At 49.5% G+C, this 23,795-nt stretch overlaps 1 protein-coding gene across 1 annotated transcript; it reads left to right on the forward strand.

The window, feature by feature from the left end:
* The first annotated feature begins 918 nt into the window (after positions 1 to 918).
* LOC138837857 (cytosolic 5'-nucleotidase 1A) lies at positions 919 to 21,873 on the forward strand. Its single transcript, XM_070036875.1, has 6 exons — positions 919 to 1,135; positions 10,406 to 10,573; positions 10,974 to 11,103; positions 13,177 to 13,299; positions 15,967 to 16,151; positions 17,546 to 21,873. The coding sequence occupies exons 1-6, from the start codon at positions 1,010 to 1,012 to the stop codon at positions 17,909 to 17,911; spliced, it is 1,098 nt and encodes a 365-aa protein (XP_069892976.1). The 5' UTR covers positions 919 to 1,009; the 3' UTR covers positions 17,912 to 21,873.
* Positions 21,874 to 23,795: the final 1,922 nt, after the last annotated feature.

The raw sequence follows: 23,795 nt of genomic DNA on the forward strand, positions 1-23,795 counted from the left end.
TGCCCCTCTGAGAGATGATGGCTGGGCCCTGAAATAGGTGGTATTCACAGCACAGGGCTCTGTGCCAATGGGGACAAGAGACCCTGGAATTGCAAAACGATGGCCTAAGATTCTTTGGTTCTCAAACACCCTCCCACACCCACCCCCCTTCCATCTTGTTTTCAGAACTCATCACCCAAACTCTGCCTGTGGGACCTGGGCACGTGCGCCCTCTGCTGGCCGACGAGAGGCCGGCAGAGAATGTGGGTTCCGAGTCCCGGGGAGCGTCCGAGGTCTGGGGGCCCCCTCCACCCCGCGAGGAGGAAGGGAGCTTAGAGACGCTAGCGACCTCAGAGCCCCCTCTCCAGCCTGGTGTGGAAGGGCTGCAGTTGGATGTGGAAATGCCGAGTCCAGGTTGGGGGCTGGCCTTGTTGATCATCGGAGCTGTCCAACCATCCTCGGGGTGGAGGCGGCTCCGGGTTCCAGGTCCTGGAACCTGGGCGCGGGGCGGGCTGGGGGGAAGGGGAGGTGTGATCAGTTTTCACTCTGTTTGAGCGATCACCATGGGCGCGGGGGGGGGGGTAGGTCTCTCCACACTCAGTGCCCTTGAACGTCATCCACAGCAGCCTACGAAGCCTGGCCGCACACCCCTCTCTTCCAGGAAGCTGCACACCACACACACACACACACACACACACACACACACACACACACACACACACACACACACACACACACCTACCTCCTATTCGCTTCTGGCGTGGGTGGGGTCCCCCTTGCCCCCTCCCCCCCCCCAAAGCATAGCGGCCGCAGCGGCCATACCGCAGCAGAGCGCGCGCGCGAGCCGCGGCTCCGGGGCCCCCACCCGAGCGCGCGGGGCCGGCGCCCCCCGCCCCCCGCCCCGGGTCCCCCCGCTGCCCGGCCCTCCGCACTCCGGGACGGACGCACCTCCCACCGCAGCCCGGCTCCGCGAGCTCGGCGTCTTCACCGCGCTTCCATCCGCCCAGGACCGGGTCAGCACCAGAGGAGCATGGAACCCGGGGAGCCCCGGGAGGTCCGGGAACCCGGGCCGGGGGCAGAGACCACCCCGACGCCTCGCTGGGAGGAGGCCAAGACTTTCTACGACAACCTTACACCCAAGAAGAAACCCAAATCGGTAAAAAGTCCGGCATAGGGATTGGGGGAGGGATGGGGGGGTCACTCTCAGGAAGGGGGGGCGCAAACCCCTTGGGAAGGGGACCCATGGCGCCCCTCCTGGAGAGGACGCAGCTCTCAGCCCCAGCATGCACCCGGCGTTGGCCCGGGCGCGGGTTTATTTTGGGAGCTGGGCTCTGGTGCTGGTGGTGGTTTGTTTTTTGTTTTTTTCCTGGGGCTCGGGTTCCATGCCAGCATCCCCCCTCCCCCGTGCTGTCCGCAGGTCCCAGCCCGTCCCGAGACCAGGCGGGCACCCGGGCGCGCACAGCGCTTGGCAAAGCTGCTTTGTGGCCCCGACTCTTGGAAACCCAGCGCCTCGCGTGGCGCCCGGGCTCCACGATCGGGACACCAGGTTCCAGCCTCTAGCCTCTCTGAGTTCAGACTCTGGCTGGGCCCCCTGCAGCCTGAGTGCGTCCCCTCTGGTTCTGGGCACCCAATCTTAGCCTGTGCACCCCAGATACGAGCTCTGTCTGCTCTCCCCTAAGTGGACATTAGCACCCCTGTGATTCCATGGTGGCGTTACGCTGGGGAAAGAACTTTTGTGCGTCCTTCATGGGGCCCTGGTCTGCCCCTTAGCCTTGTCTATTCCAGCGTCCCAGAGCTCAGATCCTGGAAAGGGACAGAGGCACCTTCCATAGACTTCCAGTGTGACCCTAAAGCATTCGGCTGCTTTTCCCCCAAGTCACGTGGGTCCCTAGGAGTCCCGCTCTGCCAGCAGCCTCTCATTGGCTACCTCCCCGCCTCCGCTGGCCAGTGGGGATTGCCAACCAAACTGTGCCCACTCTCAGGAGTTTACACCTGGAGGTCAACAGAAGTAGTTCTGGAGATGGGTGGGTTATGTGGGGGTCTGGCGTCTCATGGACAGCCATGAGTACCTTATTAAGGGGGACTGAAACTTCCCGATTAGGTTCTGTGGAGCCCAGTGTTTTGGCAAATCTATGGACATGTGAATCACACTTATTTTCTTCTTCAAACTATACTTTAACCGATTGAAAATGTGTAATAAAACCCAACCTGTAAGCCCAGCTACTGGTGAGGCAAAAGTGGGAGGATTGTAGTTTGAAGCCAACCTGGAGAAAAACTCAAGACCTTGGCTATAAAACAAACTCTGGAGGCATGGTTAAAGTGGTAGAACACCTGCCTGAGTTCAAACTCAAGTACTACCAACCCAAACCAAACAAAAAAATAAAGTAAAACAAAGCCGGGCGCCAGTGGCTCATGCCTGTAATCCTAACTACTCAGGAGGCTGAGATCATCATGATTCCAAGCCAGCCCAGGCAGGAAAGGACGGGAAACTCTTATCTCCAATAAACCACCAGAAAACCGGAACTTGGACTGTGTCTCAAGTGGTAGAGTGCTAGCCTTGAGCTGAATTGCTCAGTGACAGTGCCCAGGCCCAGAGTTCAAATCCCATGACCATCAATAAAAAATAAATTTAAAAAATTTTAAAAAATAAGGCAAAACAAAAAATAACCAATTCAGTTAAATGTGCCTTTTGGACATTTCAGCACCTTGGAGACCACTGACATATTCACTTGTGCTGTGGGTTATTAAAAACTTTTTTTTTAAAGTAAATCTTAGAATAAACTTTTTCCTGTGGTCTGTTTTTAATAAGAGAGAATCTTGAGTTTGCAAGGACATAAGTTGAAACAAAGCAAAACAAAATGAAAACAAACAAAAACATCTCTTCTCATTTGTAAGCACTTAGTGGGAATAGGCCATTCTTAGTACTATACCACCAATCAAACTGGAGGCTGAGCCTAAATCTCCTCAGATTCTAACCTCTGACTTCAACTGTGTTGTTATGGAAACACCTGTGTTGTTTTCATTATTTGACTTTATAATAAATACATTTACATATAGAAAGCATTTGAATTTGTAATGACAGACTGGTACTGGTTATATGTGGCAATATCTGGTTTGTATTACATATTGAGGTTCTGCCTAAGAGTTCATTTGAATAAAAGGTCAACCTACTTTCTAAAGTCTGAAAACCATTATTGGAGCTATGGAAGGATTTTTCAGCAGGGATTAACTTGGTCCCATTTTCATTCTAGAAAGATCATTCGGGGCTGTTGGGAGGTAGATTTTGGAAAGGGTGGATCTGGGAGCGTGTATATCAGTGAGAAGTCGAGACTAGATTGTGGCTTGAGAGAAGAGGGGTAATTGGAGAATGCTTCAGTGCTCAAAATCCATTTCCTCTCCAGATACCAAGGAACCGGGGAGCTCAGGGCCCATGGTTAGTCATGATCCCTTGGTCAGTCCTTGACCCTCATGAATCTCTAGAAGGCAAGGAACCTGGAAGCTTCCCAGCTTCTAGTCCTTCCTGCAGTAGCCCCTCTTCCCACAGGCTATTTTGGGGGCTTTAGGCCTCATGGGCCCCATCAGGGCCTAGCCTGGGCTTCTGCTCATTCCCAGGATGCTGAGTGAAATGTTTAAGCCAAGGAAGGCCCATCAGAGGTCCTCACCTCCTGGGGTCAGACAACTTCCTCCTCTCTCTCTCTCTCTCTCTCTCTCTCTCTCTCTCTCTCTCTCTCTCTCTCTCTCTCTCTCTCTCTCTCTCTCTGCTTCCCCTCTTCCCTCCTTGCTGAAATGACAAATGACGGCTTTTTGTTGTTGTTGTTGCTGCTGCTGCTGTTATGTTCCTATCTTGGTTGCAATAGGCAGAATCATGTTGACTTAAACAGGAACTCTTCAGGCAGGCTGTGTGGGGCCAGGCCAGAGTGATAAGGCTGTACTTTGGCCTTAGGGAAAGCAGAGAGCTGGGAGGACCCTAGCTCGCATAGTCCAGTGCTCCCAGGCTGAGCCCCTGGGTTGCTCTGACCCAATTCTCAGTGTGGGATCTGGCATCTTTGTGATTTCGGTGCATCTTACAATTCATCCCAGTGTGAGGGACCCGGCCAGGCACAGGAAGGTTTCTAAGCACACTCTGGGCAGACCTCTCCACTTCTTCCTGGAGCCTGCATGCACAGCTTTTTATCTTCCCAGCTGGAACCCTCATTTCCTACAGCTGCTCATGCTTTCTAGCCTCACCCATTCCACCTCATTGGTGCTGTCAGAGCAGAGGCAGGGTCCTCCCCCTGAAGCCTCCATTCTGAGGGCTTTGTGTTGGTGTCCAGACACTGCAGTCTGAGGGCCTTGTTGTCTCACATCAGTTCTCCCAACTCGGGAATAGGAGGCTAAAGAAGGTATGCTGGATGTTCCTTCTTCAGCACTAAAAGAGGTTGGCATCTTCTAAAAGCTATTGAAGAGGACTGCTACGTGAGTAAGGGTAACACTAGAAGCCATCTTGACTCTGACTTTTCTGTGTGTCCTAGAGTAATGTCCTGCCCCTCTCTGGGGGGATTATTTCTCCTTTCTTTTTTTTTTTGTCGGTCGTGGGGCTTGAACTCTGGGCCTGGGTGCTGAACTCTGTCCCTCAGCTCTTCAGCTCAAGGCGAGCGCTCTACCACTTGAGCTACAGCGCCACTTCCGGTTTTCTGGTGGTTTATTGGAGATAGGAGTCTCACAGTCTCTCCTGCCCGGGCTGGCTTTGAACCCCGATCCTCAGATCTCAGCCTCCTGAGTAGCTAGGATTACAGGCGTGAGCCACCAGCGCCCGGCTTTTATTTCTCCTTTCTTAAGAGAAGTAAATAAAGGTTCCCTGGGCTAAAGCAGAATGCTTCCTGGGTTTATGAAAGGAGATTTCCCCACCTCCTCTAACCCTACCCTTGCCATCTTTGCCTTTGCTTCATCACCCCACATATACACTTTCTGTGTGCCAGTCCTGGGGCTTGAACTCAGGGCCTCACACTGTCACTCACGTTTTTGCTCATGGCTGGTGCTCTAACACTTGGTCCATGTCTCCAGTTCTGTCTTTTTGCTGGTTAATCAGAGATAAGAATCTCTTGGGGCTGGGAAGGTGGCTCAGTGGTAGAGTGCTTGCCTTGCATGCATGAGGCTCTGGGTTTGATTCCTCAGTACCACACAAGCAGAAAAAGCCAGAAGTAGTGTTGTGGCTCAAGTGGTAGGGCACTAGCCTTGAGCTGAAGAGCTGAGGGACAGTGTTCAGGCCCCACAACCAGCAAAAAAAAAAAAAAAAGCATCTCTTGGATTTGTCAGTTTGGGCTGGCTCTGAACCTTGATTTTCAGATCTTAGCCTCCTGAAAAAGTAAGGTTAAAGTGTGAGCCACTAGTGCCCAGCTTCACCTCTTTTCTTTAGGGCTTTTGACTTCAGCCTCTTTGTTTGAAGGCTCCCAGGTGCTGGTGGGATTAGAAGGTGCCCAACTCAAGGACACACAGTTGAGCCTTTAAGGAGGAGCACCTGCTCCCGCCTCCCATTGACCCTGCTGGATATACACAACTGGGTTGGGGTTAAAAGTCAAAGGCCCTGGGCACTGGTGGCTCATGCCTGTCATCCTAACTACTCAGGAGGCTGAGATCTGAGGATCATGGTTCAAAGCCAGCCCAGGCAGGAAAGTCCATGAGACTTTTTTTAAAGTCAGTCGTGGGGCTTGAACTCTGGGCCTGGGTGCTGTCCCTCAGCTCTTCGGCTCAAGGTGAGCCACAGTGCCACTTCTGGTGTTTTATTGGAGATAAGAGTCTCATGGACTTTCTTGCCTGGACTGGTTTTGAACCATAATCCTCAGATCTCAGCCTCCTCAGTAGCTAAGATTACAGGTGTGACTGTGAGACTCTTATCTGCAATAAACCACCAAAAACTGGACGTGGCACTATGGGTCAAGTAGTAAAGTGCTTACCTTGAGCTGAAGAGCTGAGGGATAGCTCCCAAGCCCAGCATTCAAACCCCATGACCAACAAAAAAATTAAAAAAAGTCAAAGGCATTGTACATAGCCATTAGAAAGAATAATATGTCCTTTGCAGGGAAATGGAAGGACCTTGAACAAATCATGTTAAGTGAGGTAAGCCAAGCTCAGAGAAACAAATGGTGCATGTTTTCTCTCACATTTGGAAGTTAGCTCTAAAATACCAAGGCATTCACACACAGTGAGACCAAAGGAAGATACTTGTAGGAGAGGAACACAAAGGCACAATGCTATGTGCATCTGATCATATAAAATAATATTTATCGAAGGGAGGTGAAGGGTAAACAAAGGAGGAGGCTGCAATGCTTGGTAAGAAATGTATGCATTATCCTGCCCATGTAATTGTAGCCCCTCTGTACAGTATGTTCTCAAATAAAATAAAATAAAAATTAAAAAAAAATATTTATCGAAATAAACTCGAGGAAATGGGGGGTGGGGTGAGTAACTACAAGCAAACTGAGGTCAGCCATAGGATTTTTGGAATTCTTTGATTTTCCATTCCTGTTTTAAGGTTGAAAAGACACAGGACTAGCCACAAGTCCTGTAAAATGAAATAAACATCAGGTCTTCAGTCTCACCCACCACATTTCGAGGTGTTCCAGAGCCCCCACAGATCCTGGAATATTTCCATTATCACAGAACATTGCCCTGGACCATGCTCTTTTAGAGGATGGTATGAATCTCTGCCTTGGCCATGGGTCATTAGCTCCTTGAAGTCAGGGATCATACTTGTACTGTTTCCTGCCATGTCCCTAGCCAAGTGTCTTATCAATGCTGTCAACTGGTTGGAGCCCTAGCCTTGACCCCAGAAATAAGTGGGGTTGAGCACATGGCTCTCAGAGCTGGTGGAAGAAGGCAGTTATAAGGTGGTTTTGTGTTTTTTTTGTGGGTTTTTTTTTGTCAGTTGTAGGGCTTGAACTCAGTACCTGGGCACTGTCCCTAAGCCTCTTATGCTCAAGGCTAGGGCTCTACCACTTAAGCCACAGCACCACTTCCAGTTTTTGAGTGGTTAATTGGAGATAAGAGTTTCATGGGAACTTTTCTGCCCAGGCTAGCTTAAAACTATGATCTTCAGATCTCAGCCTCCTGATTTGGATTACAGGCATGAGCCACCGGTGCCTAGTTTGGTTACAAGTTTTGTTTTTGTTTTTGTTTTGCTAGTCCTATGGCTTGACCTCAGAGCCTAGGCACTGTCCCTGAGTTTCTTTTGCAAATGCTAGCACTCTACCACTTGAGCCACAGTTCCACTTCTGGCTTTTTCTGTTTATGTGGTACTGAGGAATCGAACTCAGGGCTTCATGCATACTAGGCAAACACTCTACCACTAAACCACATTCCCAATCCCTGATTACAAGTTTTGACCTTATCTCTGTCCTTATCTAAAAAGTGGGGATCAGCCGGGTGCCAGTGGCCTATAATCCTAGCTACTTAGGAGGCTGAGATCTGAGGATCGTGGTTCAAAACCAGCCTGGGAAGGAAAGTCCATGAGACTCTTATCTCCAGAAAACTGGAAGTGGTGCTGTGGCTCAAGTGGGAAAGTGCTAGCCTTGAGCGGAAGAGCTGAGGGACAGTGTCCACGCCCAGAATTCAAGCCCCACGACTGACAAAAAAAAAGTGAGGATCATGATCTTAGGTCTGTCCAGATCACAGATGCAGTGGGACTCTCCTGGAGACCAGGAGCCCCTTACACACCCCACTCTGATCCTCCTCAAGAATTAGGAAGAGCCTAGCTGCTATCCATGCTGGCATTCTCCTTTCCTGCTCTATCCAAGGTGCTGTCTCAGTCCATTTAGAGGCTGCTATAACACAGTGACTTAGAATGGGTGACATATTGAAGGTGATAGAAATTTATTTCTCATAATTCTGGAGGCTGGAAGACTAAGGTACCAGTAGATTGGTGTCTGGTGAAGAGGAAACTCTTTCTGGTTCAAAGATGGCACCTTCTAGCTTTGTCCTCATGTGCTAGAATAGGCAAGACAGGCTCTCTCATGTCTCTTCTAAAACACACACACACACACACACACATACTAATCTTGGCTGATGGGTGGTGGTTTACATCTGTAATCCTAGCTACTTAGGAGACTGAGATCTGAGGATCACAGTTTGAAGCCAGTCCAGGCAAAATCTGTGAGACTCTTATCTCCAGTTAACCACCAAGAGCCAGAAGAAGAGGTGTGGCTCCAGTGGTAGAGTGCCAGCCTTGCATGAAAAAGCTCAGGTACAGCGCCTTGGTCTAGAGTTTGAGCTATAGAACTGGCACAAAAGAAGAAAGAAAGAAAAGAATTTTAGAGAGATGTAAATACTCGGATGGAACAATGGGAAATGAGCCCTACAGCTCCTTTGGGGTCCCTGAGGGCCCCCTGCAACCTAGCACAGGCCTCCCCTCTAGACTCCCCATATGCTCTGGCCACTGCTAGCCTTTGGAATGCCTTTATGTTTCTTCATCTCCCCAGGCCTTTTTCCTCCCCCTTCCCTCCCCTGAAAACTTCTCCTGAAGCCCAGCTGTGAGACTTTGTTTCTGCCTTGTTCTATCTCATTCCCTTCCCTACCTTTTGCCTCTGAGTTCTCTGCTTGTCATTCTTCCCCGCCCATCTATATGAGACTGAGCATGGAGGGCAAGAGCCAGGTCTCTACCAGGTCTCTACTGCTCCTTAGTAGAGCCAAGGTATCTGGCACAAAGAACCAGTAAATGAGCCAGGCACTGGTGGCTCACGCCTATAATCCTAGCTACTCAGGAGGCTGAGAGCTGAGGATCGAGGTACAGGAAAGTCCATGAGACACTTATCTCCAATTAACCACCAGAAAACCAGAAGTGGCGTTGTGGCTCAAAATGGTAGAGCATTAGCCTTGAGCAAAAGAGCTCTAGGACAGGCCTTGAGTTCCATGACCAACAACAACAAAAAAGTACATTGATAAGTGGGAGAAAAATGAGGGGGCGGGGGTAACAAGTTCCACAAGAAATGTACTCACTACCTTACATATGTTAACTGTAACTCCTTTGTATATCATCTTGACAATAAAATTTTTTTTCTAAAAAGTATATGGAGTTGGGTACTGGGGTTCATGCCTGCAATCGTAGCTACTCAAGAGGCTGAAAGCAGAGGATCATGATTCAAAGCTAGCTTGGGCAGAAAAAATTAGATTCTCACCTCTAATTAGCCAGCAAAATGCTGGAATGGAAGTATGACTCAAGTAGTAGAGTGCCAGCTTTGAGCAAAAAAGCCAAGCAAGAGTGTGAGGCCCTGATTTTAATCCCTTGTACTAACACACACACACACACACACACACACACACACACACACACACACACACACACACACACACACACACAAAAGCATGGTGCTACTGCCTTCCTAGAATTCTGCCTAGGAAGAGAAATTAAATAATCTATTATAATTTACTATTCAGTTATATTAAGAAGGAAATTCAGGGAAAAGGTATCAAATGGGGTAGACTAGGATGAGTGCAGTTTTCCTTGAGGTGATCATCTAAATTGAAGCCTGAAAGTTGAGTAGCTGGTCAGAGAGTATGGAAAACAGGGTATTAGGCAAGGGGGCCATTGTGGGGACATAAGTGTGTACAGGTGTGAGGGAGGGGAGGGGAAGGCTGGAGTGTAGAGATAATGTGTCATATCCATATTAAAGGCTGACCACCAGTGGAGAGGTAGGCCTTAATCCCACCTGCCTGGGTAATCATGGAGGAAGGCAAGAGTTGATGGTTGCCTGGGTTCTAATAGGGCTGGCTGGTCTGGGTGATGGATTGATGGGGAAGGGAGCTGAGGAAGGGGGAGGAGTTGAGGTTGGCTTCCAAGGCTTCTGCTTGGAGAGATAGTGGTGCTGTGGGCTCAGCTAGTGGGGCTGCGGGTAAGTGGATGGCAGGGGCTGAGCACTGAGATAAGGGAAGTAAAGAAAATGGTGGGAATACAGCCTCCAGCTCTGTAAAGCTGTCTGTTGGTGTGACTCGGGCAGTTAGATATGCATGTCTGGCGCTCAGGAGACAGATCTGGGCTGGAGATAGATTTCCTTATGCAATTTCCATGTTCCTGAAGACCGCTTTCTTCCTACAGGCAGGGAGCTCTCATTTCATAATGGAAACCATCTGGAGACCCTATCATGCTGTCCTCATACATTGTATTCATTTTCCTGTTATGTCCAGATGGCCAACTAAACTGTACATTCCCTGAGGGCATGGTCCTCCTTCACCTCCCACTCCTGAGTGGAGAAAGCTATCCTCTATCTCAGTCCCCAGCTGGGTCCTCCATGACTAGGTCCTGCCTTAAGTTTCCTTCTGCCCAAGGAAGAACCTTTGAGTCAGAGAGACTGGATCCAGGCCTTTGTCACATTCCCATCTCCCAGAGGGGCTTGCACAGGAGTAGCTGCCCTAGGGTAGGGTCTCAGTGACAGTCCCTCCTACTGTCCCTCTGCAGCCCAAGCCTCAGAATGCAGTCACCATTGCTGTGTCCTCCCGAGCCCTGTTCCGCATGGATGAAGAGCAGCGGATCTACACGGAGCAGGGCGTGGAGGAGTATGTGCGCTACCAACTGGAACACGAGAATGAGCCTTTTAGTCCTGGGCCTGCCTTCCCCTTCGTGAAGGTGAGCAGATACTTCCAGAAGCAGCCCACACAATGCCTTTGGATGCGTAAGTAAGGAGATCCCTTCTTTTCCCACCCTCCCCCGAGCCCCAAGCAGAACAAGGGCTTGACTGGGGGGAATAATCTTCGTGGGAAGAAGAGGCCTTTGGACTGATGCAGCCTGAGGAAGAACCCCAGCTCACCAATTTAGTGGTCCCCTGAGCAAGGGCACACCCCCCTGTCAACAAGAACCCACCCACAGGTTGGAGGAGCAGAACTCCGGAGGAAGTCTGTGTGCATGTTATCTCATCCCAGCCTGCCCTGCCTCCACCTCCTCTTCCCTTCTTTATTGGATCTGGGGCCACCAACTCCTGAAATTCACCCTTGGGGATCTGAGCTGAAGGGTTTCCTCTCCTTTCCAGGCCTTGGAGGCTGTGAACAAGAAGCTTCGGGAGCTGTACCCTGATAGTGAGGACATCTTTGACATCGTCCTCATGACCAACAACCATGCTCAAGTGGGAGTCCGTCTCATCAACAGTATCAACCATTATGGTGAGCAGGAGAGATCTGACCACAGGATGCTGTTACAACAATCCTGGGACACAGGCCACACCTCTGCAGGGTCAGGTTGTATGGACCACTGATAAGCTTTTTTGGGGGGGGGCGGGGAGGGGTAGGTTAGCGCTTTAAGAAAACAAACCAATAGATCACACCTGTACTCCTAGCTACTAGGGAAGCTGAGGTCTGAGAATGGCCATGCAAAGCCAGCCCTGGCAAGAAAGTCCGTGAAACTCTTGTCTCTGATTAACTACCAAAATGTTAGAAGTGAAGCTGTGGCCCAAGTGGTGCAGTACTAGCCCTAAGCAAAAATAACCTCAGGGGGCTGGGAATGTGGCTTCGTGGTAGAGTGCTGGTGTAGCATGCATGAAGCCCTGGGTTCTATTCCTCAGTACCACATAAACAGAAAAAGCCAAAGTGGTGCTAAGGATCAAGTGGTAGAGTGCTAGTCTTAAGCAAAAGAAGCTGAGGGACAGTGCCTAGCCCCTGAGTTCAAGCCCCAAGACTGGAAAAAAAAAAAAAAAAAAAACTCAGGGACAGTGCTCAGGCCCTGAGTTTAAGCCCCAGTATTGGCAAACAAACAAAAAAAAAAAGAAAAGAAAAAGAATAAAAACAAGCAAAACTCTCATCTTAAGTTTTACCAGTTTTCAGAGTAGAAATATTCCTACTGTGTCTGATTTCAAACTACTAATGATTGAACAACGTAACTGGCTCACCGAATTTTTGAACCTTTAACCACTGGCTCTTACAAGCCAGCACAAACCAGATCCTGACCACATAGGCCCAACTTATCATATGACTAGGCAGGACATTTACTGCCTTGATGCCTCAGTTTCTCAAACTATAATGGGGATAACAGTTCTCATAAGATTGCTGGGAGTATCAGGAGCAATTGTCAGAATCAGTGGGTTCTATGTCTTCTCCAAACAGAAAGTATTAGATCCTACAGAGCTAGCCTATGATGAAAGATTTCTTTTTTACATTCCAGGGTGGCTCAGAATCCCAGGGGGAGAAGTAAAATTGTACAGGACAAATTCAGGACAAAATCCTGAATCCAAGTATTGAAAATCTCCTTTTTCTTTCACTTTGGACCCTATGGGACCTTACTCAATCCTGCCTGTCTCCCTCCCTCCTGCCCTCCCACCCTCCAAACTGGATCTCTGTGCTTTTCTTGTTTGTATACTCATAAAATCAGAGAGATCCAGTTTGAGGAAAGAGAGGGTGATGGAGAGGGAGAGAGAAAGAGAGAGAGAAATAAATAAAAATCTATCTTTATAGGTTTACAAGACCTTGTTTTAAGCAACTATGAAAGGCCAGCTGGCTTTATTTTATTTATTTTGGGTACTGGGGATTGAAACTAGGGCTTCACACTGGCTTATAAGTATATGTTATACCCCTGAGTTACACCCCCAGCTCCCAGGTGGCATCTTAAAATACTGATTTCAAGTGGCTGGGTGCAAGGGTGATATTAACAATATTTAACCACCTGCTTGATGGGTACTGAGCAATCAGGACAAAATGCCAGGTGTAGTGCTAGAGCAGGATCCGGTGGGGCCAGACATTACCCACTTTGGTTGTGGCATTGAGGACAAGGGTACTGCATGTAAGGGGCTGGGGCCTTTACAGGTAACTCCTCTGGCTCAGGACAGCAGCCACTTACCAACCAGTAAATATTTTTACCAACTATGCAGCCATGAGGACTTACTAAGTGTTTTCCTAGATGCAGGAAGAATCTGGTTGGCTCAGGTAGGTCAGAATGTGCCCCTTTCCAATTAGCTATGGCCACAAGGGTGGGGTCTCTAGCTGGAGAACCTACCTTTTATTGTATTGTGATCCCCTGAAGAAAAGGGCTTACAGTGAGACAAGCAATTTCTCTAGAGCTGTGATCATGACTATGCTATGATGAAGAATGGAGGGGGCCAAGAAGGGGAAATGCTGACCTAAAGTCACAGACTCACCGGCTTCCTCTACCACCACTCTGATCTGAGATGGCACTTGGTAGGCATAGAGAGCCTATTCTGCAGGTTGACACTGGCCTCACCTGAGTACTTTCAACCTCCTTCCCAGACCTGTTCATCGAGAGGTTCTGCATGACAGGTGGAAACAGCCCCATCTGCTACCTCAAGGCCTACCACACCAACCTCTACTTGTCAGCCGATGCAGAAAAAGTGCGAGAAGCCATTGACGAGGGTAAGTCACAGTGAGGAAAACGAACACAGGAAGTCCAGCAAGGAGTCCCACAGGTAAGAGTACAAGTCCTGAAGCTCTCAATGGTTGCTGGGGGTTGTCAAGGTCATAGGATGGGAAGCTGTGGATAGCTCCTATGATCTGTCTTATAAACTGAAAACAAGGCCCTACCTAGTCCATTTTCCTACCTCCTGCCCTTCTGTGTTAAGGATGTATTTGTTCATCAGCATCACCCAGACTTCTGTTTCCATGGGAACTCACTTTACAGCCTAGAAAGTTACTGTTTTCTTTTTTGTTTTCTTTTTTTTTTTTGGTCCGGTTGTGGGGCCTGAACTCTGGGCCTGAGCACTGTCCCTCAGCTCTTTAGCTCAAGGCTAGTGCCCTACCACTTGAGCCACAGCGCCACTTCCGGCTTTTTTCTTTTTGCTTATGTGGTGCTGAGGAATCAAGCCCAGGGCCTCAGGCATGCAAGGCAAGCGCTCTACCACTGAGCCAACTTCCCAGCCCCAAAGTTACTGTTTTCTAAGATTCTTCCAGGTTAGAATGTAACCAGGAGTTATAGGCCACAGCCCAACTCCAGGGGCTCCACATGTCAAGTCTAGCCACTTGCTGAAATTCACCAAATAAAGACACAAGAAGCAGTGAAAGACAGAGAAAGCGGATCTGTTTATTACATGGCACTGAAGGGAGAGGGAAAGTAATCATTTCAGCTCATCTTTAAGATACAGACATGAGCTTTAGATTTAAATAGAGGGAAAATAGGGGCAAAGGATGAAACTATGCATAACTATTAAACAGTCCTGGTCACAGATGTGACCAGTGATCAGAGATGGTCAGAGGTTTGGTCCAGTTGAGCATCATCTATCTCAGTATTGGTAAGGAAAAGCTTGATCATGGTAAGAAAATCATTGTGCCAGGTATGGTATCTCACACTTGTAATCCTAACTGAGGAGGCCAAGATCCGAGATATCAAAGTCGGAAGCTAGCCCAGGCAGCAAAATCTGTGAGATTTTTTTGGTTTTGGTTTTGATTGAATGAGGCTTGAACTCAGAGCCCATCACTGTCCCTGAGATCTTTCACTCAAGGCTAGCACTCTACCACTTTGAGCCACAGTGCCACTTCCAGTTTTCTGGTGGTTAACTGGAGATAAAAGTCTCATGGACTTTTCTGCCTGGAATGGCATCAAACTTCAATCCTCAGCTCTCTGCCTCCTAAGTAGCTAGGATTACAGGTGTGAGCCACCAGTGCCTGGAGGCATGGTTATTTGTTTGGTTGGTTTTGGCGCTGGTTCTGGGGCTTGAACTCAGGGCCTGGGCACTGCCCTTGAGCGTTTCTATTCAAGGTTAGTTTGAGCCATAGGTCCACTTAAGGTTTTTCAGTGGATAATTGGAGATAAGAGACTCACAGACTTTCCTGCCCATGCTGGCTTTGACCCTGAGCCTCAGACCTCAGCCTTCTGTGTGTTTTTTGTTGTTGTTGTTTTTTGTTTGGTTGGGTTTTTTTGGCTGGTCAAGGGGCCTGAACTCTGGGACTGGGCACTGTTCCTCACCTCTTCAGCTCAAGGCTAGTGTTCTACCACTCGAGCCATAGCACCACTTCTGGCTTCTCCTGCTTATGTAGCACTGAAGAATGGAACCCAGGGCCTCATGCATGCAAGGCAAGCACTCTACCACTGAGCCACCTTCCCAGCCCAATCTCAGCCTTCTGAATAACTAGGATTACAGATGTGAGCCACCAGCACTAGATAGTCTATGAGATTCTGGAGCTGTGGCTCAAGTGGTAGACCATCAGACTGGAGTGAAAAAAGCCAAGTGAAAGCATGAGCCCCTGATTCAGCACAGAAAGCAAGCAAGCAAAAAAAAGAGAGAGAGAGAGAGAGAGAGAGAGAGAAAGAAAGAAAGAGAAAGAAAGGAAGGAAGGAAGGAAGGAAGGAAGAAGCAAGCTGTGGGCTGGTGGCTCATGCCTGTAATCCTAGCTACTCAGGAGAATGAGAGCTGAGGATCCCAGTTCAAAGCCAGCCCAGGCAAGAAAGTCCGTGAGACTCATATCTCCAATTAATCACCAGAAAAGTGCAAGTGGCTCTGTGGTTCAAAGTGGTAGAGCACTAGCCTTGAGTTGAAGAGCTCAGGGACAGCACCCAGGCCCAGAGTTCAAGCCTCAGGACTGATAAAAATAAAATAAAATAAATATATAAAACAAAGAAAGGAAGGAAAGAAGGAAGGAGGGAAGGATGGAGGAAAGGAAGGAGGGAAAGAAAGAAGGAAGAAAAGAAAAGGAAAAAAATTGTGACGCTTGTCAAAATATGTTATTGAAAGGCAAGGAAAAGAGAGTACTTGTCATAATTAGGAATTCTGATTCCCATGTGACCTTGGGCAGCCTCTGCCCTCTTTGGGCCAGTGGAGAAGAGGATCCATATCCAGCCCAGCCTGAGAGATGACCTGTGAGGAATGTCCAGTGTCTTCAACAGGTGGGCTGGCCAGCGCTGAGGTGAGTTAGGAGACCTGGCTGGTGACGTAAAATCCCTTCCATGGGCCCTTGTCAAGGGCGTTTTGGGTGATAGCCATCATCTCAGACAAGACAAGGGCCACCTGAGACAGTCCTCTCTGGTACCCAGGCAGAGCACCCACTGCATGGCCTGAAGGCAGACCATTCTTGCCTCTCTCTGCCCAGGGATTGCAGCTGCCACCATCTTCAGCCCCAGCAGGGATGTGGTTGTGTCCCAGAGTCAGCTACGCGTAGCCTTCGACGGGGATGCTGTGCTCTTCTCCGATGAATCTGAGCGCATTGTCAAGGCCCACGGGCTGGACAGATTCTTCGAGCATGAGAAAGCCCACGAGAACAAGCCTTTGGCCCAGGTGCTCTACATGGTCCCAGAACCCCTGAGTAGAACAAGGTAGTTCCCCAAAACCTGCCCTGGACCTGAACTCCCAGCCTACAGCCAAACCCTGGGCTCAGTCTGGATCCTTCCCCCTTCCCCTGGCTCCTGGCTCTCCTGAGTGAGCCTGGACCCTTCACTGACCCCCATCTCACTGAAGTCTAGTCTCCTCTTGAAGCCTCTAATGTCTCTCTAAGCCCCTCTCTGAAGCCTGTCCTCCTCTTTTACACCTCCAGTCCCCTTTCCTAGGTCTCAATCCCCTTTCTGAAGTCCCTGTCCTCCATCTGAGACTCTTTCAGCCTTCTCTGAAGCCCTCATTCTCTAAGCCCCCACCCCTTGTGTGAAATCTCTGCCTCTCTCAGGAAAGTGTCACTTCTCTCTCTCGGAAGCTATTGCCCTTTCTCTGGAACCCTCACCTCCTCTCTGAGCTCCCCCACCCCTGGGAGTGAACCTCTAACCCTGTTTCCCTCATTAGACAAGAGGAAGAGCTGAATCAGTAACCCTACTAGTGCAGCTGAGCATGGAGCTTGGGGGAAACCATTTGATTGGGCCACCTCCTACTATGCCTTGGTCAGGGGTCTGAGATCTTTGCTTGCCCTCAAATAAGTCTCTGAGAGCAGAGTATGTTTTAGAATTTGGTGGTGGAAATTCCATGCAATCTGGAGTAGTAGGATTCCTCAACCCTCCTGGGAACTCCAATTCGAGCCTTCTCTAAAAATCCATGTGTACGGGCAGTACAGTGCTAGCAGAGGTCTAAGGAGCTATTGCTCTCCTTAGACCCCCTAATGAGGGAGGAGTCTCCAAGACTGGATGCCCATCTTGCCATCTCTGCAGCTGCTTTGGGAAGAACAGGCTTCTGAATCACCGCTCTGGCTCTTTACACACACTCTGTCATTGAGCATCATTGTGTTGAGGGCTGTGAGATTAAATCCTTTCCCTAATCCCAGCGACCTTTAGCCTGAGCCATCTGTGAATCCACAGGCAATTTCATCTTCAGTAGTTATATGTTGGCCCATCTGTCCCAGATGTTTGCAGCTGGAGTCCATTCTCATTAGTGGGTGCTCATACCATCGTTACTCATTTTACTATCTTTTTTTTTTTCCCGCTGATGGGCACAGAAGGCCACACTTAAAGAGCTGCCAGAGATGGGGACATGAGTGGGTATGCATAGCAACAGTTGCCCTGGTACGGTTATTCTGACGCAGCTCCAGTGACAGGAAAACAGACCCTGGACTGCCCCAGGATGCACGCAGAGCAGGCACAGCAGGGCTACCTGAGAAGTTTTGCACTCCCAACAGCAGGACACATGCTGGCAGGAGGGAGAACATATGTTTGGCAGAGCCAAGTTCACAGTGTCCACTTGTCTTCTTGTAGGGCCCCCTGAAGGGCTTTCTGGAAGCACTGGGTAGGCTGCAGAAGAAATTCTACTCCAAGGGGCTGCGGCTGGAGTGCCCAATTCGTACCTACTTGGTGACAGCACGCAGTGCAGCCAGTTCCGGGGCTCGAGCTCTCAAGACCCTGCGCAGCTGGGGCCTGGAGACCGATGAAGCCTTGTTCCTAGCTGGAGCACCCAAAGGACCCCTCCTTGAAAAGATCCGCCCACACATCTTCTTTGATGACCAGATGTTCCATGTGGCTGGGGCTCAGGAGATGGGCACTATAGCCGCCCACGTGCCTTACGGTGTGGCACAGACACCCCGGCGGACTGTACCCACAAAGCACCCCCCGGCTGCACAGTAGTGGAGCTGCCTTGCTCCAGGCTGTCTGTTATACTTTGATGCCTCGTCTGGCAAAGCCCTCTAGCTCCTCACTGTCTGCCTTTCTGCATGTCTGGCATCATCCCTTTCTGTGCAAGTTTCTCGGGGGAATTCTGCAGACTAGGCCAGCCTTCTTACCGTCCCTCCTTCTGGGCAAACACTGTGCCATGGTTCTAGCTTAGCCAGTGGAACTGTGCATGATAGGGTGCTTGGATTTCAGAGAGATGCTGATGGGTCTGAGAGTGGGCAGGTTAGAGAGAATCTAGGATGCCAAGAGGGGCTTGGGATGAAAGTGAGCTCTGAGTAGTACAAAGAATTACTACGAGAGAGGAGGGACCAGTGTCTAAGCTCTGCCCTGACATGAACTGAATGACCTTCAGTGTGAGTTCCTCCCCTCCATGAGCCTAAGTTTCCCCATCCTCTAGAAGGGTTTTTAAGCTCTTCTGTAGCCAGAGAATCTTGGTTTGTACAAGATTTCCCTTTGAAGGAAGTGTTTGTCTAGGTGAGTAAATTATGACAACCTTTCTGTCTTGACCCAGACCCATGCTGAGTTACAATAACTTGGTTAACAGGACAGAGGCTGGATTTCAGCCCTTACCTCCTCTCAGCCCAGATGGGTAAAACGCACAGTATTCATTCCACAGCAGCCCTGCCTGTAATTTTCCATGATTGGAAACCATTGGACAAGGTGACCCATCTGCTTCCTGTGATTCAATCACCTGAACCTTCAGGGAAGTGGAAGGGGAGTCATTTAACTTGCTTGCAAATTCTCCACCAGCCAGTGGGGGGCACTTCAAGCTCTTCCAGGGGAAGAGCGTTTAGTGGCTGCCCATTGGCCAGAGTTTAGTTGTTTTGCTTGCCAATCTCTCAGTTACTGCATCTGCCCAGGCAATTCCACCAGTGGGAAGAAGGCAGAATATATGTGGTCCCAAAAATGCTGGGAGAGAAAGCAGTGTCTGAAGGGAGGACTTGTCCAGGCTGAAGGTAATGACAAGTATTAGGAGAGGTCTGATTGAAGGAGTCTGACTTGACACTAAAGTACCAAGGCAGTGATAACTTGGGGTGGAAGAAGCTGTGACTAAGGAGCAGGAGGCCAGACAGAGCCACCCTGGACAGCAATGAACAATCGCTGGGAGGCAACCTAAGGGGTCCTGGAATGAGGTAGCCTCCCTGAGATGTACAAGTGACTCCTTCGCCTTTTTTTTTTTTTTTTTTTTTTAGTTGTGGGGCTTGAACTCTGGGCCTGGATGCTATGCCTCAACTCTTCAGCTCAAGGCTAGCACTCTGCCAATTGAGCCACAGCACCACTTCCAGTCTTCTGGTGGTTAATTGGAGATAAGAGTTTCATGGACTTTCCTTCCTGGGCTGGCTTTGAATGGCAATCCTCAGATCTCAGCCTCCTGAGTAGCTAGGATTCTAGGTGTGAGCCACCAGTGCCTGGCTGACTCCTTTGCCTTTGCAGGAGCCTCTGCAGCTCCTTCTTCTCCATGCCCTGTGGAGCACTCTCACTCCCTGATGGTCGGCCTCCTCCTTGACTGAGCTCTCAGAAGAAAGGTTGGTCCCCTGGAAGACCAAGAGAGGGTGAGCGGACTCCTGTATGCACACGGATTGCTCCGCTCTTCAAGGATTCTGGCTGTGAAGATCATCAGAGGGGGCAGCAGGAGGTTTGAGGTACAGTGGTGAAGGGCATCCTGGACAACTAAAACCTTTATCCTTCCAGGCACTCAGCCTCAGGTCTGACTGGACTCAGGTTCCATGCGTGTGGCATGGGGTAGCAGTTGCAGAGAAGGAGAACAAGAAGAGCCAGGAGCATCTGGAAGAGAGCACCAGTTTGAGCCAGAGGAAAAGCACTAGACTGGGCTTGTGCTCCGCATTGAAGGCCCACAGAGTCCGTTGCTGGACAGGCAGGGTGAGATCAGGCAAGAGTGTGAGGCAGACATACACCATGGCTGCTTCCTCAGGAGCCACGGCATTATTGCACTCAGCAGGACATGGATGGAGGTGTTTTTACATTGGGTCATTTCCATTGCAGCCAGGACTCTTCTGTTTACAGAGGAGGCCTTGGGGCAGAAGGCCTGGTCTGGAGCTGCTTTTATTATCAGTACTCCAAGCCTGGCCAGAGATGCAGCATGGCCTAACAGCAGCTGAAGGGGGAGGTAAGAGAGGGAGCTCAGCCTTACAGTCACCTTCCATCTTGGCCGAACTTCACAAAAGCCCTGGGGCCATAGTCACCCCCTTGGGGGAAGCCTCCAGGATTCAACAGCCAGTGGCCACAAAAGACTGTGAAGAGCCCAGGTTGACAGATGGCATTAGGCTGCCCAACCAGGAAGGACGTGTGGTCTGTGGGATAGTACCAGATGTCACCTAATTAAGATAAACTCCAGGGATTCTGGAGCCTGTTAGGTATAGCCCCCAGGGCCTAGTGATGAACACTACAGTCCCTTCTTAGTCTTTCAGGAAGTTGGAAACAATGATGCTAGAAGCAGAAAGATAAGGGGAAGTAAAAGCTGTGGATTTCACTGGAGCTTCTGTTAATTGATGTAGACAGACTGGGCAATGGAGAGACAAAGAAGATCCAAATGTCATTACTGAGGCCACAAATGAGCATCTCAAGGCAGGTGGGGGAATAATTTTCAGGGGCTGAACTAAAGTCCTAAGGGCAGGCCAGACTAGCCTTCTGATGGTCTTACATACTAAGAAGGAGTCTGACAATGAAGGTTGTTTATTGTGCCCTCCCAAAATTTAAAGGATGGATGAGCACCAGCCTGGGGCTCAGCCTCAGACTGAATTACCTGGGAAAAAGAGCCACAGGACCCCCTAAAAGGACCCCTCCCCCACATCCAGCTGAACACCAAGTCCCAGGTGTTCTGTTTTGTGAAGCACTGAGATGAGTAGCATTGCCAAACAGTTCCTTCCCCAACACACACGTCAGATCAGAGTCATGGGACTCTATTGGAATTTGCCAGAAAAAAAAGACAAGAAGTCACCAAGAAAGTCTTTTTTTCTTTGGGGGGGGGGTCTGTATGGGGGGCCTGAACTCTGGGCCTGGGCGCTGTCCCTCAGCTCTTCAGCTCAAGACTAGCACTCTACCACTTGAGCCACAGCGCCACTTCTGGCTCTTTTTTTGTGTGTTTATGGGGTGCTGAGGAATCGAACCCAGGACCTCAAGCATGCAAGGCAAACACTCTACCACTGAGCCACCTTCCCAGCCCAGCAAGAAAGTCTTATCCAAGATAGATGTAATATGGATTGCAATGATAACCCAGTTGGTGTGCATCTTCAGAGCACGCTGGTGATCAGAATATTGAATTGCCTCCATATCAAGCTGGTCAGAAGCCCTTCCTTGAGCCCCCTGAGTGTCCCTTGGTGACCTGAGCTGCTCTAGACTCTTCACTATGAAGAGTTCCTACAAACCAGCCCCCTGGAGGCTGCACCAGCACTGTGGTCAGTGTCCGCACTCCCATGGTGTCCTGGTCATCTTGGTTCAGGGAGCTGAAGCAACTTACCCAAAGCTACCTGGCTAGGAAGTGGCAGTCCTGGGACTCCAGCATGATGCTGGGGCCAGGCTGGGCATCCTTTCCCGCTCCTACACATGCAGGGCAATGACAAGAGAAACTCCATTCAGAAATCTTTGCCTCCCAGCCAGCTAATAGGTTGCTTTCCTGCTCGTACAAAAGTTGGGACACATTTGAATGGGTGACACATTTGATGGTGCATCTGGGTTAGAGCTTCCTAACCAGCTAACCACAATTTAAATTAGAATCAAACATTTGCAAAATTTGGCAAACTAGGAGCCCCTGGGTCAAATCTAACCTACTGCTTTCTTGTGTGCGTGGGCATGGGGGATTGAACTCTGGGCCTAGGCACTGTCTCTCAGCTCTTCAGCTCAAGGTGAGCACTCTACCACTCAAGCCACAGCACCACTTCCAGTTTTCTGGTGGTTTGTTGGAGAGATAAGAGTCTCACGGACTCTCCTGCCCGGGCTGGCTTTGAATTGTGGTCCTCAGATCTCAGCCTCCTGAGTAACTAGGGTTACAGGTGTGAGCCACTGGTGCCCGGCTTGTTTTTTTTTGTTTTTTGTTTTTTTTTTTAAGAAAGTCCTCTTTGGCCGGGCGCTGGTGGCTCGCGCCTGTAATCCTAGCTACTCAGGAGGCTGAGATCTGAGGATCGCGGTTCAAAGCCAGCCCAGGCAGGAGAGACCGTGAGACTCCTATCTCCAATAAACCACCAGAAAACCGGAAGTGGCACTGTAGCTCAAGTGGTAGAGCGCTCGCCTTGAGCTGAAGAGCTGAGGGACAGCGCCCAAGCCCAGAGTTCAAGCCCCACAACCGACAAAAAAAAAAAAGTCCTCTTTGTGTGTGTGTGTGTGTGTGTGTGTCTGTGTGTGTATGTGTCTGTGTGTGTCTGTGTCTGTGTGTGTCTGTGTCTGTGTCTGTGTGTGTCTGTGTGTGTCTGTGTCTGTGTCTGTGTGTCTGTCTGTCTGTACTGGGGCTTGAACCCAGGGCCTGGCCACCATCCCTTAGATTTAGTCACTCAAGGGGTTAACACTGCCGTTTGAGGCAAACCTCTATGTCTGGTGTTTTGCTGAGGACTTCTCTGCCTGGGCTGGCTTTAAACCATGATTCACAGATCTCCACCTCCTGCAGAGCTAGGAGGGTGAGCATGAACAACCTATACCAAACTAGTCTTATTTTTTTTAAACACAGTGTGTCCACTAGGTTTACAAGGATCTATGGCTACTTCTGCACCATCATAGCAGAACTGAATGTTTGCAACAGAACCTGCAGAGCCAGAAACATTTATTAGCTAGCCAGAGCAAAGCGCTGAGTTCAAGCCTCCTAGTACAGTAGGGACAAAAAAAAAAGTTTGCTGCTAGGGCTGGAGGAGAGGCTCAGGTGGTAGAGAGCTTGTCTTGAAAAAGTGTGTTGACCCCCAATCTAAGGCAGACATCCTCAGGCGATACGGCAGTGAGTTGAGCTAGGCCATCACATCATACCCATTGGGGAGGCATGTCATAGCCATAAGTATGGAGGACATTTGGCATCACTGTTGAGGGGGAAGGACATGCAGGCACCATGCCCACCAGACCCTTGCTTGATATTTAGAGGTTTGGATTTTTTGGGTCAGTTGTGAGGCTTAAACTCAGGGTCTGGGTGCTTTCCCTGAGCCTCTTTGTGCTCAAGTGCTAGCCTTGAGCCACAGCACCAATTCTGGCATTTGAGTGGTTAATTGTAGAGAAGAGTTTCACAGGGACTTTTCCGCCGGGGCTGGCATTGAACACCGATCCTCAGATCTCAGCCTCCCGAGTAGCTAGGATTACAGGTGTGAGCCATTGGTATCCTGCTACATTTGGAGTTTTAATATTCAAGCTTTTAACTATTTTCAAGTGACCTATGGCCCACTGTTTTTTGCAATTTGGTTAATGCAAAATTTGACTTAAGTCAAATTGAGTTAAACCCTTCCAAGTTGATGGGGGTTGGGAGATGGGACCTTGGCTGTCCCATGTCTGTTCGGCATGCTCTCTGTTCTCAGTTTGTCATTGGCTTCATGGGACCTCTTGGGCAGGTGCTGGCAGATGAATGGCAGCTAAGAACAAAATTGGGACAAAGTGAAATACTCAGTGTTGACTTCAGTGGCTCAGTGCTAACAAGTTACCTGTCTGAATTCTCTTAAAGCAACAAGTTCTTCCTGAGGAGGGTCCCAGGAAAGCTTGGATTGGCTCAGAAGTTGATCAAGTGAAAGCTCAAACTCCAATAAAAGTTAGAATAGCAAACAACCTCCCAACAGAATTGTGGATCAGAAGGTTCCAGGATCCACCTTGCATGATGGCCCATGCTTGTCTCCCAACACTTGGGAGACGGAGGTAG

The sequence above is a fragment of the Dipodomys merriami genome, unplaced genomic scaffold (assembly GCF_024711535.1).
Source record: "Dipodomys merriami isolate MVZ:Mamm:240054 unplaced genomic scaffold, mDipMer1.0.p SCAF_277, whole genome shotgun sequence".
NCBI lineage: Eukaryota > Metazoa > Chordata > Mammalia > Rodentia > Heteromyidae > Dipodomys > Dipodomys merriami.